Source organism: Anopheles merus, chromosome X, assembly GCF_017562075.2.
Source record: "Anopheles merus strain MAF chromosome X, AmerM5.1, whole genome shotgun sequence".
Classification (NCBI taxonomy): domain Eukaryota; kingdom Metazoa; phylum Arthropoda; class Insecta; order Diptera; family Culicidae; genus Anopheles; species Anopheles merus.
Genome location: NC_054081.1, coordinates 16,648,188 through 16,668,247, shown reverse-complemented (window position 1 = coordinate 16,668,247; position 20,060 = coordinate 16,648,188). Strand labels below are relative to the sequence as shown.

Below are 20,060 nucleotides of genomic sequence, written 5' to 3'. Positions count from 1 at the left end.
CTGAATGAATCTTTGGAATCATTCAATGAATCTGAATCTCAGTTGGAAAAAAATCATGAATGTCAAAGATTCATGAATTTTCAAAGATTCGTAAATCTCTAAAGATTCATGAATACCTAAAGATTTGTATACCTCGAAAGATTAACGAATCACTAAAAATTCATAAATTTAAAAAAATATCTTAAAGCTTGAGGTATTTATTATTCCCCAACTAACAAAATCGACATGCTTTCTCATTCTACCCAATAGATCAGTAAACCTGAGAGTGCGTCGATTTTGTCGCTTGGGTTCGCCTTCTTGACGGAACAGGACTTCTTTCTAAATTTCTTGGAAAGTACCACGCAGCTGGGTAGCTTGTTTTGCTACGGTGAGAGACAGTCCATGCGAAGTTTGAACCCACAACGGTCAATTTTTAGGTGGGATTGGGCAAATTAAATATTTTGAAATACATCATCATACATCTCTAAAGATTCATGAATTCCTGGAGATATGGATTTTATTGGATTTATGAATCTTAAGAGATTGGCATTGTGGCACATTGAAGATTCGTGAATCTTTAGAGATTCATCATATGAATGAAGAACTGAAGATTCATATGAATGAATCTCAACGAAAAATTCTTGAAACCCAACACTACCATAATGTATTTTTGCAAACCGCAACGCCGATGTACTTTCCTGCACTTTTACCTATAATTTCTTTCCATCCCAGAGATCGACACGACGAACACACGATGGGAAATACTGTATAGTTGTCTTATTACTGAAAGCCTTGCTGTAATAGCCTTATTACAAGTCGGTTTTATGCTATTTTTCCTTTAAGATTTAGATTCGATTTAATCCTGATAACAACCTCTTTGCTTTTCTGTTGGCTTGAAACTGATCTCAATCATTTGTCGGAGCGGAAGCTGGAGCAATTTGAACAAATCAATTACATTACTCTCAATGTTGGGAGGGCTTTCCTCCTATTATTTCCTTTCCCTTTCCGGATAAGGTGACGAGCTAGTTTTTAGATGCATTTTTAAAGCGAAATTTAAGAAAACAGACTACTATTGGCCTTCATCTGCGTGGACCGTTCATTGCACAAACCAATTCCTGCTTGTATACGGAGTGAATTGCGGATTTTAGGGTACGCTAAATTAAAAAAAAAAGCACAAATTATTGAATGCTTCGTGCTGGGACGGGAAGCATTTTTTGGTATGCCCTCGCAATATCGTTAAAGCTGCAGACTTGTTTTTTCTTCTTCTTCTTCAATTTTTGTAAACTCGAACCTGTCTTTTGAGAAGCGTGGGACACCATCTCGTGCCTACAGATGTGTGAGAGGCTGTGGCCCTGGGGCCACACCGTATCATGTTTCGAATTCCTTCGTTTATTTAATTTGTTTGCTCCTACGCCCTTGCGTCTCCTCGTCTAACTCATTCGCCCCTCCAGTAGTGTTTGCTCACAGCACAAAAAACAAAAGTTAACATAAAATGCATTACACACATCTTTCGTCGTTTTTTTCTTCTTCTTTTCCTCCTCTTCTTCATAATAATTCTACACATGTGCAACACGACTGACTATTTTGTATGTTGCATTTCTGCTACCGGATGCGCATCCAGGAAAAGTGGGAGGGTTAGGGAAAGGTGGTTGTGGAACAGTGAACGCATTTTTTCAAAAATACGGTAACTCCGACCCCCTGCGGTAATCCATATATGCCCTGCACAAACACGACGTCGTATTTTTAAATGCTATTTTTAATGTATTTCTCACTAATATGTTGTAGCATTAGAAACCAACCAGTGTTGCTATCGCCGCAAAGACGCTAAACATAAAACAGAGAAGTTCGTAAGAGAAGCTCTTGGTTTTGCCGTCCTAATTCTTTATCACTCACCGGCGAAGCAATAAGTGAGCAAAAATTGAATTGAACAACGAAAAAAAGGAAGATGCAGATTCTGTTCCAGATATGGTGATCATGAGGCAAATACGCTGTTCCCTCCACTGTTACCGCAGCACCGTTATCGGGCAGGTGTTGATACGGTTCCGATGCTGATTTCCCTACAATTCTTATAGCTACAGTTTGCTGTAGGCGCGCGCGCATTACCTTCCGGGGATCGGGGCTACCTCTCCTGCTGCTGTACGGTATGCTGGTCTGGAAATGGTTGGTTTGCGGCCCGTTGTGACACAGCGCTGCAACACTGTCGACGCACGGGCCGTGGGGTCTGCTGGTGCTGGTTCCTTCCGCTCTTAAAGTTCGTCGCGCAGCAAGGTGTATCGATTTTTCGACGGGCCAAGCTTTTTAAACGTCGATTCCGGGGGCGTCGTAGGGTTTTTGCTGTCCTCAATCGCGTTTGAATCAGCAGCCGTGTCCTTTTCTGGACCATAATGGAACTCACTGGAATAGGAAAGAAGAGGACATCACATAAAACATCGTTAGCACGGCTCGCAGCAAAGCTATCCGGCTTAAAGGCACGCTGGATTGACTATTGTTTTGTTTTGTTTTGCCTCGTCGCATCACTTACCGGTGTAGTTTGCCGCTGTATAGATCGTTCAGGAATTGTTTCAGCTTGCCGGGCACGTAAATGTCCTTAAAGTTCGGGAACAGGTACATGTGGCGGAAGGAGTCTATCGCAATCAGTGGCAGATCTGCCTGCGTCTTACCGAGATGGTGCAGCGGATGCGCAAACCGCTTACCGTCGGCGGTGAGGAAGTTTACGTTCTCTGTCGGGGAAGAAAACAACGGTCAAACACGGCCCAGAAGGATCAAAGGCACATAGCGAAGCACAAATGGTTCTTACGTTTCTCCGAGATGAGATCCATCTGCACGATTGCTTTGTAGTCCTTGATGGACTCCAGGTCGCCCGGCGCGTAGAACAAAATCAGGAACGGTAGCCCCTCCTCGGTCAGCTCTTCCGCGTTTTCGAACGTGATTTCGCGCACCAGCGGCACACACTTCTCCTGCACCCAGATGTTCAGCTCGTCGAAGCTTTTCAGATCGCCCATGTACGTTTCGTCGTTTTCGTTCGACACGGCCACGTCCGGCCGAAACACGATGATGGGATGACCTAAAACGAAACCGAAAAAAAACCAATCAATGCATCAGCCAACGTCAGTACAAAAGGGTCCATTTTCTAAAGCAGCTTCTTCAAACTAAAGTAGTTTCACACACACACACGGCACGTACTTGTTGAGTATCCTGTTTTTCCCCCGTGAATTGCATTCAAAACAGTGGAAAGGAAATGGAGCAAAATTGTTAGTAACATCCGAAAGACTACAGAGATATCACCAAAGAGAGAAAAACATGGATAAAGCAAACGAACGTCATTTACCTGGCGGATGCAGCGCTTGCACCACGTCGCCGAAGCCCACGTGGAACTGGCAGTCCTCCTTCAGGTTGGTGGCGACGCGCCGGAACGTGTTGTATTCGGGCATGTCGCGCCGGTCGAAGTATCCGACCACGATTCGCTTCTTCGAGTCGAGCTGCTCCAGATCCTTGATGTTCTGGAACTCCCGGATCGGGTCCTCGAGCTGCTTCTTGATGAACTCGGTGAACGCCTCGACCGTGCGCGCCCCGCGATACTCGCGCTTGGTCGGCTGCCCGTTGCGCAGCACCTTCAGCGTGGGATATTTGGTGATGTGAAAGCGGGACGCGACGGACGACTCACGGTCACAGTCCACCTTGCCCATCACCACCTTGCCTGGATCGGGGAATGCTGCCTGGACCTGGAAGGAGGACAGGAGGAAAGGCACGGTATTACAAAACCGGTGTTTATCGGGGATCTTCTGTACTAGTGATGGGAAAAATTAAGTTTTCGAGGGAATCAATTCCGAGTAGTTCCGAAAGTTTCTGGAATCGATTGCAGATGGTACGTCCAGAATCAGTTTCCTGATGGTACGTCCAGAATCAGTTTCGGAATTGATTCTGGATAGTAGATCCGGAATCAATTTCCGGAATCGATTCCGAAAAGTAGGTCCGGAATTAATTTATGTAATCAATTCCGGAATCGGCTCCGGAATTGGTATCGGAATAGGCTGCAGAATAAGAATCAGCTCCAGAATTGGCTCCGGAATCATAATCGGTCCCGGAATTGGAATCGGTTAGGAATCGGAATTGGCTCCGAAATCAGAATCGGCTTCTGTATCTCCATAAGAATTGACGTTTGGATCCAATGATGCTATTTAATGTATTTGATGTATTTATATAGCCGCAAAGATTCAAAATTTACTTGTAAACGACCCTTTCTAATGGACATTGCCGGACTGATTTTGCGTCTGATATTTCTTATTTGAATTCAAGAACGGATTCTCATTCCAGAGCTTATTCCAATTCTGATACCGTTACCGGAGCAAATTGTGATTCCAAGGTCGATTCCGGAATCTGCTCCGGAATTGAATCGGGTAGGTCCAATTCCGAGCTTCCACCACTACTCTGTACAGTGTGTGTTGTTCTATTTGGATTAGCGTTTTCTAGGCTATTCCAAGCGCGTTGATTGAAGCAACAATCCTATGTTCATTCTGAGCTACAAATGCTATCCTTTCCGCCAGTTGATAGTTGATTTTTTGGGGCAATTTCCTTCGGACGCGGTTGATTGGTGCTTGCCGTAGGGACTGTATTCAATGCTTTATCTTGTTTTTTTTTTTCGACTCACCTTTTCTGCCGCTTCATCGAAGATTGGCTGTAGGATGTTGCTGAACCGACACCAGTCGGCATAGAAGTTGATCAAAACTAGCTCATTGGATGCTGGAAATAATTAAAAGTAAAAATTATTTCTACCGTTTCAATCCTTGTCCCTCCCATTTCAGCAATGTGCCGGTGCCGTGCAACACTTGTTCAAACAAGACATATAGCCGGTGCGTCATTTTAAAATGGGCAAAAAAAAAAATAACAAAAAAATTGCAGGTACGAAATAAACCATCCCCTGCCTGATATATGGGCTCATTTAATCGGTTATTCTCTTGTACGATCATTTTGGCTTTTTTCTTTCATTTTAAAGCACTTGCGCAAAAATTGAATGATAAGAACAAACGATTGAGTCCCAGAATGGGTAGACGATATCGCAGATAACTGTTTTGTGATAGACACAAGAGACAATGCTTTTTTGACGAGTTGTAAGGCGCGATAATGGGCCTGGGTGGTGTCTTTGATGTCCGGTTGGCAGCGGCCCGGGAGGGTGATTTTATAATTATATACGCACCGAGGGTCATGTCGATGTTTTCACTGTTCAGCTGAACGGCTCCACTGTTCGACGGGTTGTAGAACATGACGACAACCTGAAATGAAGCAGAAAGTGGATATTAACGTAAGACTGGCTTCGCAAGTGATGGTTTTGCGCTTCCATCGCGGCAGCTTTATTAAATGGTTGTTTGAGCAAATCACGACTAACCATCTAGGGACAGGTGGTGATGGGAAACGCACACCCAGAAACCTATTTAGCACACGGTGGGCGGAAACAAATGTAGGCAGACTATTATTTCTGCGCTAAGTGAGGAAGATCCCATTCGCCTTCCCGGCTACTTACCATTAAATAATTAAATAACACTAATTTTACACTGGTAGCCATGTTGCTTTTGATGTTTTGTTATTTCCCAATGCGTCCAAGGGGCTGCGGAACTATACAGGAATTCGGTATACACACACACACATACACACGCCCGGCTATCTGGGGCGAAGGGTGCACTGGGAAGGAATGATGCTAGGGTGGAAAAGTGATGACAATACTGTAGCCTGATTTCCCACCGACTGGTTTTATTCTCTCTCGCTCCCTTCCGGAAGCGGTCCACAAACGAAACACGCCGCGGAATACGGTCGGGAAAAACAGAAAAGGACAGCCAAACGGTCCCTTGTAGCGATAGAGTCAATTTCTCCTCTCAGGCGCTGGAAAGTTCACCCGGCTCATCCAAAATAACAATAAAATCACATGCAAACGCTGCAAGAGTGGTGGCGGGAAGAGTAAGGGGGGAAGAAGATGCCACTACGGCAAGCGCTGGTCACAGCAGGGCGGAGAATTTCCGGACCGCAAGCAAAAATGGGTTTCACTGCACCGGAAGAGCCGGCGGACACGTCAGGGCAGCGCAAACCGCGTGGAAAAAGGAAGTGCCAGCGAAAGGCGCCCGGGGAAAACACACACTATTTTCCTAACGCCTCGACGGCGGTTCCGATTCTACTTTCGGGGGAAAATAAAAGTGCACGCACACAACAGTGCCGCTGCGCCGAGAGACACGTACACCTTTCCCGGATCCGAGGTGACAGCTGTCGTTCTGGAAGCTGCTCCCCGCTGGGCGTTTGACGGCTCGGTCTGACGGCCGCCCAAACCAAGATGCTTAGCGGCTGGTGTAGCTGTTTCAAAAATTACCCTTCCAGCGGAGTGACCAGAAATTCGGATTTATCTGTATTCCTGCCGATGTATATGCCGATTCACAGATGAGCACCCCAAAACTACAGATTATTTTTTATTTTTACTACCGAAAATCATAGATTTGTTTTATTTTACTGATCTAGAAACCATAAGATCATTTTTTCATTGATTTTATACGTTAAATTTTACATGAAGATATTGAAATCACTTGCGCTCAGTACAAGAACCCAAGTGTCACACATTAAGCATAAACGAGTGGAAAATCAAATAGCCATAAAAAACGTAAGCTTCATAGCTTCATTGGTTTGCTCAATAGATGGCGTGTTGCAACTCATCATTATATTGCTGTCCTTTTCTTGAAATGTGTTTCGCCTAGCTTCATCTTATCACAACCTATATAGCCTTCTAACTTTCCGAGCAAAAATCTATATCAATGGTCGTGGTTTGTCAGATACGTGAGTATCGACACCAACGACCGTTACTCAAATCTCATTTGCTTCAGTGCTGGTGGTTTACATTGGAGTTTAGTAATTAAGCAATTGTATCGCCGTTCTAGTTCTAGCGATGCATAACTTCAATACAAAACCAAACAACAGTACAGAGGGAATGAGAAAGCTCTCCTCCAAGCGAGTAAAGCTCCGCTGTGTGATTGTATAACCAATAGATGGTGTATCACCGGCTTTTTTTTGTTGCTATTTTTAGAATGCATCAGTCATTCACCGTCCGCTAAACGAAGTCTCTTTTATTCCCTTTAGATTGAAAGCTTGATCCGTGTAGAACCCGTTCAGAGGTCGTTCAGTGCATTTATGATACTTGAGATATCTCTTAATCAGCCACAAAGTACGATATTGGAACGATTTTTTGTTAAACAGCCTTAAATCAACTACAGGCGGTCCCCGAGATACACGGTACCTCTTATACGCGGATTCGGAGATACGCGGTTTTCCAATTTGACAGTTCTTTGAGCAAATTTTACTGATATGACACATCCATTGTGAAATACCAAATAATTTCCGTATTGATCGAATGTGAAATACCATTTCAAAAGGTTAAAAACTGTTCAATTCAGTAGAAACATATCAAATAATCAATTTGGTAGCTAAAACAACCCCCTACTTGCAAAATTGCACGAAAATTAGTGATATTTTGGCTGGAAATCACGAGATTCGACTTACGCGGAAATTCGAGATACGCGGTTTTTTACGGCCGTTTTCGGTCCCCATTAACCGTGTATCTCGGGGACCGCCTGTATATAGTTTGAGCTGGCTATTTGGGCTGATGCAATTTCCAGATCGATTCGTGTGACCGCTGAACTAAATCTAATCAATCCATCTCCTTGCAGTAGACAAAGGATGTATTTTATCGTGGGATGAAAAATTCGTTTCTTGCATTAGCCACTTCAACCACCCCCCCCCCCGCCGCTTAACAATTATTTTTAACAGAGTTTCGAATTTTAAAACTTCAGCCAAAAACTGAAACTCCTACCGAAAACTACAGAAAAAAATTTGGGGCTCCTACTGAACACCGCCAACATACCGCCTGATCAAGGAATTCGAACGATAGTCGAATGGAACAAAATGCTCAGAATCTAAGTGCATTAAATTGGAATTATGCCAAACAATTCGAATAAATGAAAGTTCATCGACGTTTTGAAGCTTTTGAACAATCCTATATGCATCAAAATGTAAAAAAAAACTGAATAACTACGTTCAATATTTCATGTCACTTTCCGTTCGACGTTCCGTTGGAGTGCCGGGATCTGGTAGATAATCTGGCCACACTGCTCTCCAATATCGCGATACATTTGTGGTTAATTGGGAGTTTTTTAAGCCCGAATTGTAAGGTGAGCAAATTAACAAATTTGCTAAAACAAATTTGCTAAAACAAATTTGGCAAAATAATTGCTTACTGTTTTTTGTTTACAAAAACATCCAGAAGGTAATTTTCCATTCCGGGTAATTTGCATCAACCTTGGTGAAATTGGGACAGGGATTGCTTGTCAAACGAAGACAGTTTCCCTCCCGCTCATCTGCTCGACTTTGCAAAACCACCCAGTCAGCAGGTGGCTTTGATGGGGGTACGGTATTTCGTGCCAGAAAAATCCTCGCCTGTGTAGTGCTAATTCCGCAAAAGTGTGGCCTCTCTGCCTGCGCACAGGATGGCGTTCTTCAATTTGCTTAACCGCGTAGAGTACGCGTGTGTCTGTGGGCTGCTGAACCCGCTGACGAAGCTCTACTTCTGTCGCCATTGCATGAAGCTGCGCTGCGGTTTCTGCGTGTGTCAGGAGGTAGGGAAAGCCGTGTGAACGGTGCACTGGCACGGCTGAATGATGTCACCCTCGAGTACCGCTTTGACCGTCTCTCAATTACACACAAACTTTCCCTCCCTCGCTTCTTCCCGCTGTAGGTGGATTCGAACTTTTGCTCCAACTGTCTGGAAAACATACCGTCGTCCGAGACGAAGATGCGCAAGAACCGCTGCAACACCTGCTTCAACTGTCCCAGCTGCCAGCATACGCTGTCGGTGCGTGCCTCGATCGCTACCGTACCGTTGGCTGCCGGTGCCGACTCGAAGGAAGGCTCGCCCGCCACCGAAGACGCGGCCAAGGCTGCAAAAGGCGGCAGCACCAGCACGCCGGGACCGGCGGTGAAGCAAGTCACAAAGAAGATGTACTATCTCGCCTGTCTGACCTGTCGGTGGAACTCGCACGACATCGGTATACCGGATCAGACGGCGGCGACCGGTCAGTGGCCGGAGCCGGAGTATCCGAACGCGACCCGGTTTGCGCTGCTGCTGGAGCACTACCAGTCGGTCGTGCTGCACGACAAGCAGGAGCGGCAGGAGCTGTGGCGGCGCAAAATGCCGAAGAAGAGTCAGTTTCCCAACCTGACCGATCGGACCGGGCTGACCGCGTCGATGATACGCCGCCAGATGGGGTGGTCCGACGGGAAGGTGCAGCTCAAGACGACGCCGATCCCGATCAAGGAGTCGGTTGCTTCCGAGGATGTGGACGAGCTCCCAGCGGAGCTGTTGCACGCCGGCGTCAATCTGCGCACCGTCACGACGCTAACGCAGCGGCTGGCCCAGCCGGCCAAACAGTCCGCCTCGGTCAGCCAGCTGTACCCGCAGCACAAGCTGCTCTCGATCAAATGCTCGCTGCGCTGCCGGCAGTGTGACCACAACGTGATCAAGTCCGAGTACAACCCGTCCTCGATCAAGTACCGCATCGCGCTGTTTGCCGCCTACCACGTGCCGGACGTGCGGCTGGTGCGCTGTGATCCGCTGCGATGTGAGGGCGCCGAGTCGGCGCTCCTGCTGCGCATCACCAATCCCACGATCAACGAGATGACGGTGACCATCATGGAGCTGCCCACGGTCGACGAGGAGCGGCTGCTGATACAGGAGCTGAAGGCGATGGCGCTCGAAAGTGGGACGGCAGCGTCTGTCGCGTCCGCCGGTGGTGTCGGTGGTGGTACCGGCGGTCAGACATCCCTGACCAGCTTGAGTCAGGGATTCGCCCGACAGGGCATGCTAATCGAGGAACCGAGGCTAGTTGATCGGGCGGTCAACGGGACGCTCAAGCTGCCCGACAGCAGCTTCACCGTAAACCAGCGCGACGATTCGGCCGAGTTCGACGAGGTCGTGCAGGGACACCAGGATGAGCCGAAGTAAGATCACCTTAGCTATGCACTTCATTGCTATTCATTTCACACTAGTGGTGGGAGCTCGGAATCGAAACTGCCCGATTCCGTGTTCGGAACAAATTCCGGAGCTCGATTTCGATTCCGGAGCCGATTCCTTTTTCGGAATCAATTCCGACTACGCAGCCGATTCCGATTCCGGGGCCGATTCCTATTCCTGAGTTGATTCCGATTCCGGAGTTGATTCCGATTCCGGAGTTGATACCGATTCCGGAGTCGATTCCGATTCCGAAACTGACACCGAAAACTGATTCCGGACCTACCATCCGGAATCGATTCCACAAAATTTCGTAGCTAGTCGGAATCGATTCCGACCAAAAATTCATTTTTCTCATCACTATTTCATACCCTCTTATTCTTAGCCACATTGCAGCTAAACGAGTTTCGCCTTTGGTTTCTTTTAACTTTCTGTTGGTGTTCATTTGGAGGGTTTTTGTTTTGATCCAGAGTTCCAAAGCCAAACCGCTCATATATGCGACGCCGTTAAAATACGCCTCTAGTGTTTACCAATGTTTACCAGTGTTTTTAGCAATGTTTAGCTTGCAGTAATCTGCTTTATAATTGCATGAAAAGCATGTAAATTTTTTAACCAAGCTGAACAGTCACGGTATGATTCGGCGAGCCGCAGCGAAATGCATTTTTCGGCTTCAGATTGCAAATGAAATGTGACTGAATGATGATATTGTAATATTTACTTGTCTCCTTAATGCTTTTCCTTAGAATTGCTTGTTGCCTTTAATCACACTAGCCTAGGTATAAGCATGTTGTGTATACTCTTACTAGCAGTATTCCCTTTTCTTGAGAACAGCCAGTCAGAAGACAGCCAGGCAACATTTTTGCTCTGCCTTTTGTATTTCTTCTATTTGGGTACATCTTAGCGTTGAGCATTTAGGCTTGCTAACACAATCTTTAGTTCAAAAATCTTTTCGATCGTATAGTTCAGTACTATCCATCATTTTCCAGAACCTCGGACCACTTGACTTTGAAAATACGTTTGCCGCGGCCCACATGTATTGGAGGCATATATATATATTTTTTTAATTTTATTTTTTAGGCAACATGTTTAATTCTAGACATGTCTGCTGCACCTTCAGGCTTGGTTGTGGGAAAATTTTGCAAGATGTGTATTGTAATAAACATTTCTTTTTTTTAATCAGTTCTTTCGCAGACAACTAAACTCCAAAAACTCGAAAACTCCAAATAACTTACCGTTATTATTCAAATTACGGATAGCTTCAAATTTCGGACACTCGATATGTTTTAGTTTTCATATCCAGTCCCAGGACATGCTGCCTTTTAATTTTAGATGTTTACCATGATGTAATAAATTAAATTAAAAATGTGTCTGACCCTTAGTAGGCCCCTGTAAATACACATTTTCTGTCGGTCAGTTCACCTCCAGAGGCATTCTTAGCAGTTTTGCTTCAACCCCACGCCAGTGTTATTTCTTCGATAATTCCTATTCATTGCGTCCACGTGCATTGAAATACATCAGAATCTATTGTGGAAATAGTTATCAAAGGGAAAACAACAGAGTTTTTATCATATTGTGCTCTGAATTTCATTAGGTCACGTATTTAATTCCGTCCGGAATCCGCAGCAATATTTTTTTTATCTTGCCTTTAATTCCGGACAGCCGAAGTAAATTGTGATTTATTTCATAAAATATGTGTTTACACTGCGATAAAAACAAGAAAATAATTTTACTATGTTGTATGTATGTAAGAAAATATTATATGTCAGAATGTTTTCAGTGTCCATAATTCGATGCATTACGGTACATTAGTAATCGTAAAAGATTCTGCACCAAAACAAAAACTTATGCTTTCCATATCGTTTGGTAATATTGCGTTGGTTAGTCTTAGAACGCTAAATAAAAGGGTTACTTTTACGTGCCCTTGCTCTGGAAGTGCAACTTGCCCTTGCTCTGGAAGGGACGTGTCATCCCCAAACAACGGAACAAAACTTTCCCCCCTTGCTTATCTAATTATTTAAGATTTCAGTGTAAAATATCGCAGATACTATTTTTTCTTTTTCTATTGCATTTTGTCTTATTATAAAAATCGGATACAATAATCGTTCTTGTTATTGTATAATCATCTGTTTATGTTGATAAAAACATTGAACGCATTCGGAAGATATTTATTTATGTATGATATTTCAAGCTATTTAATTTCGTTTATATAATACATTGTTCAAATTGTTCCATCGGTCGTATGACAAAATTTTGCACTTCAGGTTGTTTATGGTTGTTCTAATGCAGACATGTCAAACAAACGACCCGAAGGCTTTAATCCGACCCGCGAAGGAGTTGGGCAGTTATTTGCATGAAGCAGGAACAGATTGTAGATCATCAAACAAAAACAAAAAAAAAATGGCTGTATTAATTTCATTTCGTTTTAGATGAAGGTTTCAACATTGAATCTTATTAATTCAAGTAATTTACTCATAATGACTTCTTTAGTAAGAGGGCATGTAGTGTTTGTTTTTTAGTATATTTGGCGGGAGCCTAAAGACAGACTCCTCATATTTTCACCCATTTTCTGACTTGGAGGCAATCTGGACAGTTAGGAAACTACGTAATGAAACACCACTCGCCCAATATAAAATTTCGAAAAACAAATCACTTAAAAAAGAGATAATTATAGGAGATCGACGTTAAGTTTGAAAGTTTTTTTTTCCTGAACAAAATGACCTCATAGATAGCCAATATTTACCGATGTAGTATTATAATTATGAGTTATCGTTATTAGTCATTGGCGCTGTCAAAAGGCTACATTTATAATTCGTGTGCATATTTAGCTAACTAGTTCCAAAAATTAAAAAAATAGCTAGGCTTGGTATTCTATGACTGTTTTTAAATGCTGGATCTTTTGCTACCGCTCAACCGAAGCGTTTAAAGAACTGTTCAGGAAAATTCAAAGTTAGCACATATGTGGAGCAATGTATAAGAATTAAAAAAAATCCAATTTAGGACGACCGCCACTGAAGATAGGAGTAAATGTCATGAACTGGTTTGCTTAGTAATGTTTTATTTCTCTGTTCCTCATTATTTGTACATAATCAACGATTTATGGGAAATTATTTGAAATGAATCGATTCGTTGGGGCCTATCAAAATATGTAGATATGATTCTAGATCCAAGGATATGTATTTAATGATTTTCGCCGATGGAAACCAACGGCTAAGGAAAAACTAACGATAGACCAAAAACTAAAATTTATTATTATTTTAAAATTCTTCCAAAATAATGGAAAAATCATTCATATGCCCATTAAGTCAATACTTTATTAGAATATTGAAAAAAAAAAGTAGAAAAAGAGAAACCTCCACAACCAACTTATCCTTCCTGCCTATTTTGTTTTAGTTTTCCATAAAAACAAATTAGATTTTGATACAGATTTAAAACTGAAAAATTAAATCAGCGGAGCCTACCCATTTCCGCTGAACTGCGGTATGCGGGAATATTTTTAACTGCATTCCGGCCCGCGACCCAAAACCAGTTTGACATTATTGCATTAATGGTTCCCTTTTTACAAGAAAATTTTCATTGCATTCTTCATTTTCTGTCATTTATTCCATCATGGAAAAGTAACGCTTAAAGTATTTTTAATTGACTCTTTCCTCGTTTTTTTTTTCAGATTCATCGTCTGGCGGAAGGCAAACCATGTCGTTATTCGACTCGGGGTGCAGCCGAAACCGGACGTGCAGCCGGACGAGGACGTAGTGGTTGGGTTCACGCTGCAGTACACCTACTTCAATACGGTTGCGGACAAGAGCGTTGCTTCAGCCGCCGCAACATCCACACCGTCGCTGAGCGGTACGAGCAAGGAACAGAAATGGCACGCACTAAATACGCGCATTTACATAAACCTAGGAAAGCTGCAACCCGTGGGCGTGGAATGAGTCGCGTGGGCGTATAATAAGATGAACGCATTCGTTGCTTGAAGTGGTTCGATTAGGGGATAGGTCTTCGCTTTCGTAAGTGTGGCACGTATTATTATGGCACTGTCGACACGAAAACGAGTAAGCAAAAAAAAAAAAAACAAACAAACAAGTAACTCACGTTAAACCAGCTGTAGCATAATATCTCCATTTTATTTATGATATATATATTCTTTCGCTTATGCTACAAGCAATAAACACAATACTACACTATAAATAGATACACGTATTTTTTTTATTTTTTTTTTTCAAATATTGACGTTTCTAGTGAAGGTAAAATATGTCTGCGTACAAGCAAACTCTTCCCATTTTACGGCATTAATAATAAGTTACTATAAAATCAATTCTGAACGATTCTAAAACCTCGCCAAGCTACACTCGTTCTACTGTGTGCTTTGGCGCGCCTTTTGTACAATTTCCAAACACTTGCGGCGCACAATCTTGCCGGACGGTGTCAGGGGCATTTCCTCGGTAAAGTAAACCCCTCCCCGGAGGTGCTTGTGGGCAGACACGCGTTCGTCCACAAACTGGCGCACCTGGTCGGCGGTAAGCGCCGCGCCAGTGGCGCCCGGTTCGCGCAGAACCAACGCGGCTGGCAAATCGGTGCCCTCGTCCGGTACGCCCACGACACAGCAGTCCAGCACGCCGGCCAGCTGCTTGGCGAGCACTTCCAGCTCGGTCGGCGATATCTGGTTGCCGGCGTACTTGATGATGTCCTTCTTGCGATCGATCACGTACAGATGACCGTCCCGATCGAAGTAGCCGATGTCGCCGGTCCGGATCCAGCCGTCCGGGCTCATCAGCTCGGCCGTGGCGTCCGGGTTGCCGTAATACCCGGCGAAAGGAAACTGCACGCGCAGCACGATCTCGCCCGGTTCGTCCGGCGCCAGCCCACGCTGGTCCGGCCCATCGTCGACGATGCGTGCCTCGACCCGGGCCTGCAGCGTACCGACACAGTCGTCACGGTAGCTGTCACCGTCGGTCAGCGTCACTAGGCAGGACTCGGACATGCCGTACCCAATCTGGATGCGCGTGTGGGACGGCAGGCAGCGCTGCAGCGCCGCGTGCAGCTGCTTGGAAACGCGTGCCCCACCGCACAGGAACAGGCGCAGCGCGGGCAGCGGCGTTTGCGCGAGCAGTGGCTCGTGCACGAGCAGGTTCGACTGGAAGGGCGAGAAGAACGCGATCGTCACCGGGTGGCGCTGCAGCATATCGAGCGCGAGCGTGGGCGTGAACGGTGCCCGGGTGATGACGCGTGCCGCCTGCGAAACCGTGCCGATGATGAGCGAGGCAAAGCCGGACAGCCAGTACAGCGAGCTGAAGGCGAGCAGACAATCCGTTGGCGCCATCCGCCACAGGGACGGCAGGTTGGCGATGCAAAACGTGTGCGTGTAGGTTACGCCTTTGGACAGGCCGGTTGTGCCGGAGGAGCACAGCACCGCGGCCACGTGGGTGGTAGGGTCGTCCAGGTTGGTGGGTCTGTCGGGAAAGTCGAGCACAACATTCGAGTGATCAATTCACGCCGAGCCGGTCATTGAGCAAACCTGGAACCTGGTGTTGTATACTCACACGAATGAATCCTCGGTACCGGTGGGCTCCAGCAGATCTAGCACGTGCCGGTAGCCCTCGGTGCGCTCCTTGAACAGCACAATCTCGGGCGCGATGGCGGCATGCTGGGCCGCTTCGCGCACCACCTGCAGGATGTCGCTCTCGCAGAACACCAGCGCCGGCCGGGTGACGCCGAACATGTGCGCAAAGTCGGACACATTGAAAGCCGTGTCGAGCGTGTTGATTGGGATGCCGAGGGCAAAGCAGGCAAATGCGACCGGTGCGACGTGTTCGCCGTTGCGGGACGCCAGCGCAGCCATCGGCGTGTGCTTGCCGTAGCCGAGCTGGGCCAACCGTTCGGCGATGCGCACCGTGCGCAGGTACATCTCGCGGCAGGTCACCGTGCGGCCGCCATCGTCGCTGATCTGGGTGACCTGCGCCGGGTCGCACCGCTGCAGCACGCCCAGCACCAGCTGGCCGAGGCTTTGATTGACGTTGAAGAGCGGCGGCGTCGACAAACCGGTCCAGATGTGGGTCACCGGATCGTAGTACGAGTGTTGACCGCGCCGTTCGCCTTTGCTATCCATTGTGTTGATTGTGAGCACTTCGAGCGCGGGCCAAAGGCTGGCATCTGTTCCGGGCAACGCACTGCAACCGACTGAGGCGAGCGTCGTCTCGTGGGACCGTTGAAGTATTAACTGGCCTGGCTTTGCAGTACGCACGCGAGCACACATGCGATTCTATGGAGCAGGCGATGGAGGTGGCGAGGCGAAGAATCAGCCTCCGTTCTAGCTGTGAATGAACGAGGAAAACTGCGTAATCAACAGTGGACGATAGGGCCACGCGATAGGGCATGTCAGCAGGAGGGAGGGCTGTCCGACAAAGCCGGGGAACGACCAGACTCAGGCTAGAAGTAATTTGCAGTCCCTCCTCACCAGTATCTCGTGCCGGATACGGTGGGACACTGGACCCATCTGTTTACCCCGTTCCGTTTACCATTTGCGGGAAGCATAAAATCTGGAAAAACCAGATCACGAGGCGAGATTGTACCAGGGTTGATCGCGTGTTGCAGTTTGCGACCACTTGACCAGTGGGATGGATTGTAACGAAAAAAAAAGAAGGATTCATTAGCACGACAACAGGTTTGGCAGGAACAATTCAAGGTGAACCGGTAGTTTTTGTACCAAATCGTTCATCATTTTACGACAGAGATGGGCAAAGGTATTCGGAAGTCTAAGAACATCCCACGATCAAATATCCAAACACATAGGTATCTTGTTGATTTTTCCCTTTTTTGCCGAGGAACAACTTTATCAAACACAAACGCCGAACAATGCGATGTTCTTTTGAACTTCGTTTCAGCTCGTTAGATACGTTAATTGAGCAATTTTGCAAACTGCCAGTTAAGCCGTTTGTGTCGTTTCACGCAGGCATCATCCACTCCACTCTGCTATCTGTTAGCGCACACCGCCCGCAGTACCTGTGCGACCTTTGAGCCCCGTTAAGCCTTCACGCTACAAGAACACAGCTGGTCGTCACCCGAGACAGGCCTTCCCTGATGGACCCTGACACATGCTTGAGCAATTTACAGCCCTAGTGGAATACGGACCGTTGTTATCGTACATTATCCAGCGCAATATTTGTCCCTCCGGGCCCTCTCGCTATCCGTCGTGCATCATCTCCGTTTGCTGAACGCACAAACAGAAGTAGGTTTCATGTACCAAGATCTACAACACGGGAACACGACGTCATGTTTGAAACATGCTGATGATACTCAGGGTTTCAAAATTATTATCTATGTGGTGCGAGCTCCGCCACGGTTTGCTGAGTCATTGCTTCCTAGGTGATACATATATTAGGAGATGATCCCCACAAGATAACAGTGCCGAGATTTCGTCTTACATGACAACTACATGGTCCATAACGTCTAATCACAATATCTATCTGTTTGAGATACTTTTCCAGAAAAACACTATATTCTACGTTCGAGCTCCGGAATGATACTAGCACGTAAAAGGTATTATATTTTAAAAGCTTTATTTTCACACTGGCACGATAACACACGATGTACAAATACGAATGGAGTGCGTCGATTCGCCTTGACGATCTAAAGCAAGAGAGCGAGAGTGTTCCAATAACGACACGCACATCGACGCATCTTCCTGTATCGTTAGTATCCGTGCGGGAGCCGAAGATCGGGATCATCCTCGATTACTCAATCGATCTCACGAACGCATCTCTGCTGGCTGCGTCTGGTTGCGACGCACTGAGCCTTAACATGTTTATCTGCAACAAATCAATTTTTTTTATGTATAAGCCAAAGCTCCTTATGACAAGAGGGTTTTCTCGAAATAAATTAGCAATCAACGTACCAGTTAGAGGCTTCGGTTCAATCGGATCAATTAGAAAAATGTTTTTGTTTTGGTATTTCTAGAGAAGAGGGTTACCCGACACATTTGTAAAGGCATAATTCCAAAGTCGATGTTGTGCGTTTTGTCAAAGGAGAACAGCTGATCGAGTATATGCCGCTATCGCAAAAGGAACAGTAGCAAATTTGCATCGATGGAAGAAATTATATTTTTGAACTGTGCGGCAAAAACCCTTTACGCGAGTGCCAGTTACAAGAAAGTGTGCATATCTACCAAACTAAATAGATTGTTACTATGCGTTACAACAGTTTCTTTGATCGGCTGGACGATCAAGTGTACTGGGCGATACGTCCGCTTCGAACATGTTTTATCCACCTTGACTGATGTTAGCGACAAACTGACTTACCGCGACGGTTTACGACATTTGTAGGATCATCACATTACACAATTTCGTGTTCGCGGAATCTAATAAGAATAGAGAGGTTGCATGTGGTTGCATTAGGATCGGTTAGCGATCGAAACGATTTGAGTGACCTTCCTTCATTTTTGCAGCTGCATCAAATACTAGAAGAGGTTTAGGTGGAAACTTGTTCTTTTTTACTACTGTAAGGTGAGGAATGTAGTTTATATTACTTACTTATCCTGCGCTACAAACGCTTTGCGGCTTTGGCCTGCCTCAGGAGTATAATAAAAACGCTCGCACCTTCGTCTGCCAATCCGTTATCCCGGCCGGCGGACTCCTCCATGTCATCTGTACACCTCAATTTGAGCCTACCATGCCCCCTCTGTCCAAAAAAAACTTTACAGACTGGGTAGTCCGATTCCATGCGTGGCATACGGCCATCCCACCGAAGCCTGTCGATCTTCATACGCTGCACGACAGTGAGATCCCCGTACATCTCATGTCGTTTATCTAGTTCTAGTTATAGTTCATCTTTCATATTTCTATTCATTCTAGTTCATCTAGCTTTTGGTATGGTAACTGTGGTATTCTTCCACAGTAATTTGATCTCGTATCGGTTTCCTTACATACCAAGATTGTATGCTTCTGTTCCAATTTTGGCGCATTGTTTGATTTAACTCCAAGTTCTTCAATTGGGAAGAATTTCCGCATAATTGACGAAATCAAATTTTCATTTTATTCTTTTTAATCATTTATTACAAAAAGAGGGCTGCTATTTATTCTGGTTTGCCAATATTTATTTCTTCTCCGAGTACTCCTTAGTACCAATCAAGACGTATTTAGAGATAGGAAAGGTACTGCAACATAATGTGGAATATTAGAATATTGTGCAATATTAGACTTTAATATTCACGGAAACGAAATGCCAGATCGACTAACCAACGCAGGACGTAATAACCCAGCATAATACCCTTCTTCGGGGTGCCTTAATTTGTCTTAGCATAACCATCATTGCCAACAGTTGAAACGGTTATTGGGTTACCAGCGGCCGCTATTTCCTATGAACGATCAACACTACAAATACAGTGTTGTGCCTACATGTATGTATGTTTGTATGTTTTGGATTTTATGCCAAGGAATTTATAGGCATGTTATAAAATAAATAAAAAAATATTCTGAAAAAATATTAAATTACTACAAAATGTCAATTGAGATGAAACATTTAATAACGGAAATGTTTAACAGGGAACAGCTAACTTTTCATACACACAAACCGATAAAAAGATCATTCTAAAAATAATCTGTTTGGGAAATTCGAAATAAAAAACTTAATCATTCGGCAACTCTTTCTGAAAAAAAAGAATAATGATAACGTCAGTGAATTAGGATTATAATTAATTAGTATTATGAAATAATTAGTTAATTATAATTAGTTTAACGAAATAAATTAGTATTATGAAGACCTTTTCAATTTTTTAGATGTTTAGATGCCCTTATACCAGCATATTTGCGGTCCTGGAACTATTTAATTTTCATTTTATACAAACTATATGAATATAGGCGAGAATCGCTTAAAGCTTCAGAATATACAAAAATATCTAAGCTTTCGGATAAAATAGATAATGCAAATAAGGACCATAAAAAGTAATGGGATAAATTAGTGCCAAGGTAGCGATTATAAGCGAAGGAGTAGCTAAGATCCATAAAAATTTAAAAGAAAGTAAACGAAACATTTTCGATAGCCTCATACAAGAAACTGT

The 20,060-nt window shown here is 44.8% G+C and overlaps 3 protein-coding genes across 5 annotated transcripts; 1 reads left to right on the top strand and 2 right to left on the bottom strand.

The window, feature by feature from the left end:
* Window positions 1-741: 741 nt before the first annotated feature.
* Window positions 742-6,245, bottom strand: LOC121592722 (endoplasmic reticulum resident protein 44). 2 transcript variants are annotated; one of them, XM_041914448.1, is made up of 8 exons: window positions 5,498-6,245; window positions 5,174-5,249; window positions 4,628-4,719; window positions 3,308-3,701; window positions 3,163-3,174; window positions 2,777-3,043; window positions 2,501-2,699; window positions 742-2,373 (listed from the first exon to the last, which is right to left on the bottom strand). In XM_041914448.1, exons 1-8 carry the CDS (start codon window positions 5,537-5,539, stop codon window positions 2,226-2,228), a joined length of 1,230 nt encoding a protein of 409 aa, XP_041770382.1. In that variant the 5' UTR covers window positions 5,540-6,245; the 3' UTR covers window positions 742-2,225. The 2 variants fall into 2 exon arrangements, with proteins under 2 accessions (XP_041770382.1, XP_041770392.1); XM_041914458.1 differs by lacking the exon at window positions 3,163-3,174.
* A 2,107-nt stretch (window positions 6,246-8,352) lies between these two features.
* Window positions 8,353-14,201, top strand: LOC121592467 (dynactin subunit 4). The gene is made up of 3 exons (XM_041913936.1): window positions 8,353-8,621; window positions 8,741-10,002; window positions 13,677-14,201. The coding sequence occupies exons 1-3, from the start codon at window positions 8,493-8,495 to the stop codon at window positions 13,939-13,941; spliced, it is 1,656 nt and encodes a 551-aa protein (XP_041769870.1). The 5' UTR covers window positions 8,353-8,492; the 3' UTR covers window positions 13,942-14,201.
* On the bottom strand, window positions 14,194-19,450 carry LOC121592458 (luciferin 4-monooxygenase-like). 2 transcript variants are annotated; one of them, XM_041913921.1, is made up of 5 exons: window positions 19,240-19,450; window positions 18,535-19,157; window positions 17,901-18,461; window positions 15,550-17,814; window positions 14,194-15,459 (listed from the first exon to the last, which is right to left on the bottom strand). In XM_041913921.1, the coding sequence occupies exons 4-5, from the start codon at window positions 16,260-16,262 to the stop codon at window positions 14,364-14,366; spliced, it is 1,809 nt and encodes a 602-aa protein (XP_041769855.1). In that variant the 5' UTR covers window positions 16,263-17,814; window positions 17,901-18,461; window positions 18,535-19,157; window positions 19,240-19,450; the 3' UTR covers window positions 14,194-14,363. The 2 variants fall into 2 exon arrangements, with proteins under 2 accessions (XP_041769855.1, XP_041769845.1); XM_041913911.1 differs by having other exon boundaries at window positions 18,535-19,450.
* Window positions 19,451-20,060: the final 610 nt, after the last annotated feature.

Coding starts and splice junctions, on each gene's coding strand:
- LOC121592458 (XM_041913911.1), bottom strand. CDS start 16,262: ATGTGTGCTCGCGTGCGTACTGCAAAGCCAGGCCAGTTAATACTTCAA. Junction 15,460..15,549: donor GGTACCGAGGATTCATTCGT/GTGAGTATACAA, acceptor CTTTCCCGACAG/ACCCACCAACCTGGACGACC.
- LOC121592467 (XM_041913936.1), top strand. CDS start 8,493: ATGGCGTTCTTCAATTTGCTTAACCGCGTAGAGTACGCGTGTGTCTGT. Junction 8,622..8,740: donor GTTTCTGCGTGTGTCAGGAG/GTAGGGAAAGCC, acceptor TTCCCGCTGTAG/GTGGATTCGAACTTTTGCTC. Junction 10,003..13,676: donor GGACACCAGGATGAGCCGAA/GTAAGATCACCT, acceptor TTTTTTTTTCAG/ATTCATCGTCTGGCGGAAGG.
- LOC121592722 (XM_041914448.1), bottom strand. CDS start 5,539: ATGGCTACCAGTGTAAAATTAGTGTTATTTAATTATTTAATG. Junction 5,250..5,497: donor TGTTATTTAATTATTTAATG/GTAAGTAGCCGG, acceptor GCTTCATTTCAG/GTTGTCGTCATGTTCTACAA. Junction 2,700..2,776: donor GGATCTCATCTCGGAGAAAC/GTAAGAACCATT, acceptor CTTCCCCGACAG/AGAACGTAAACTTCCTCACC.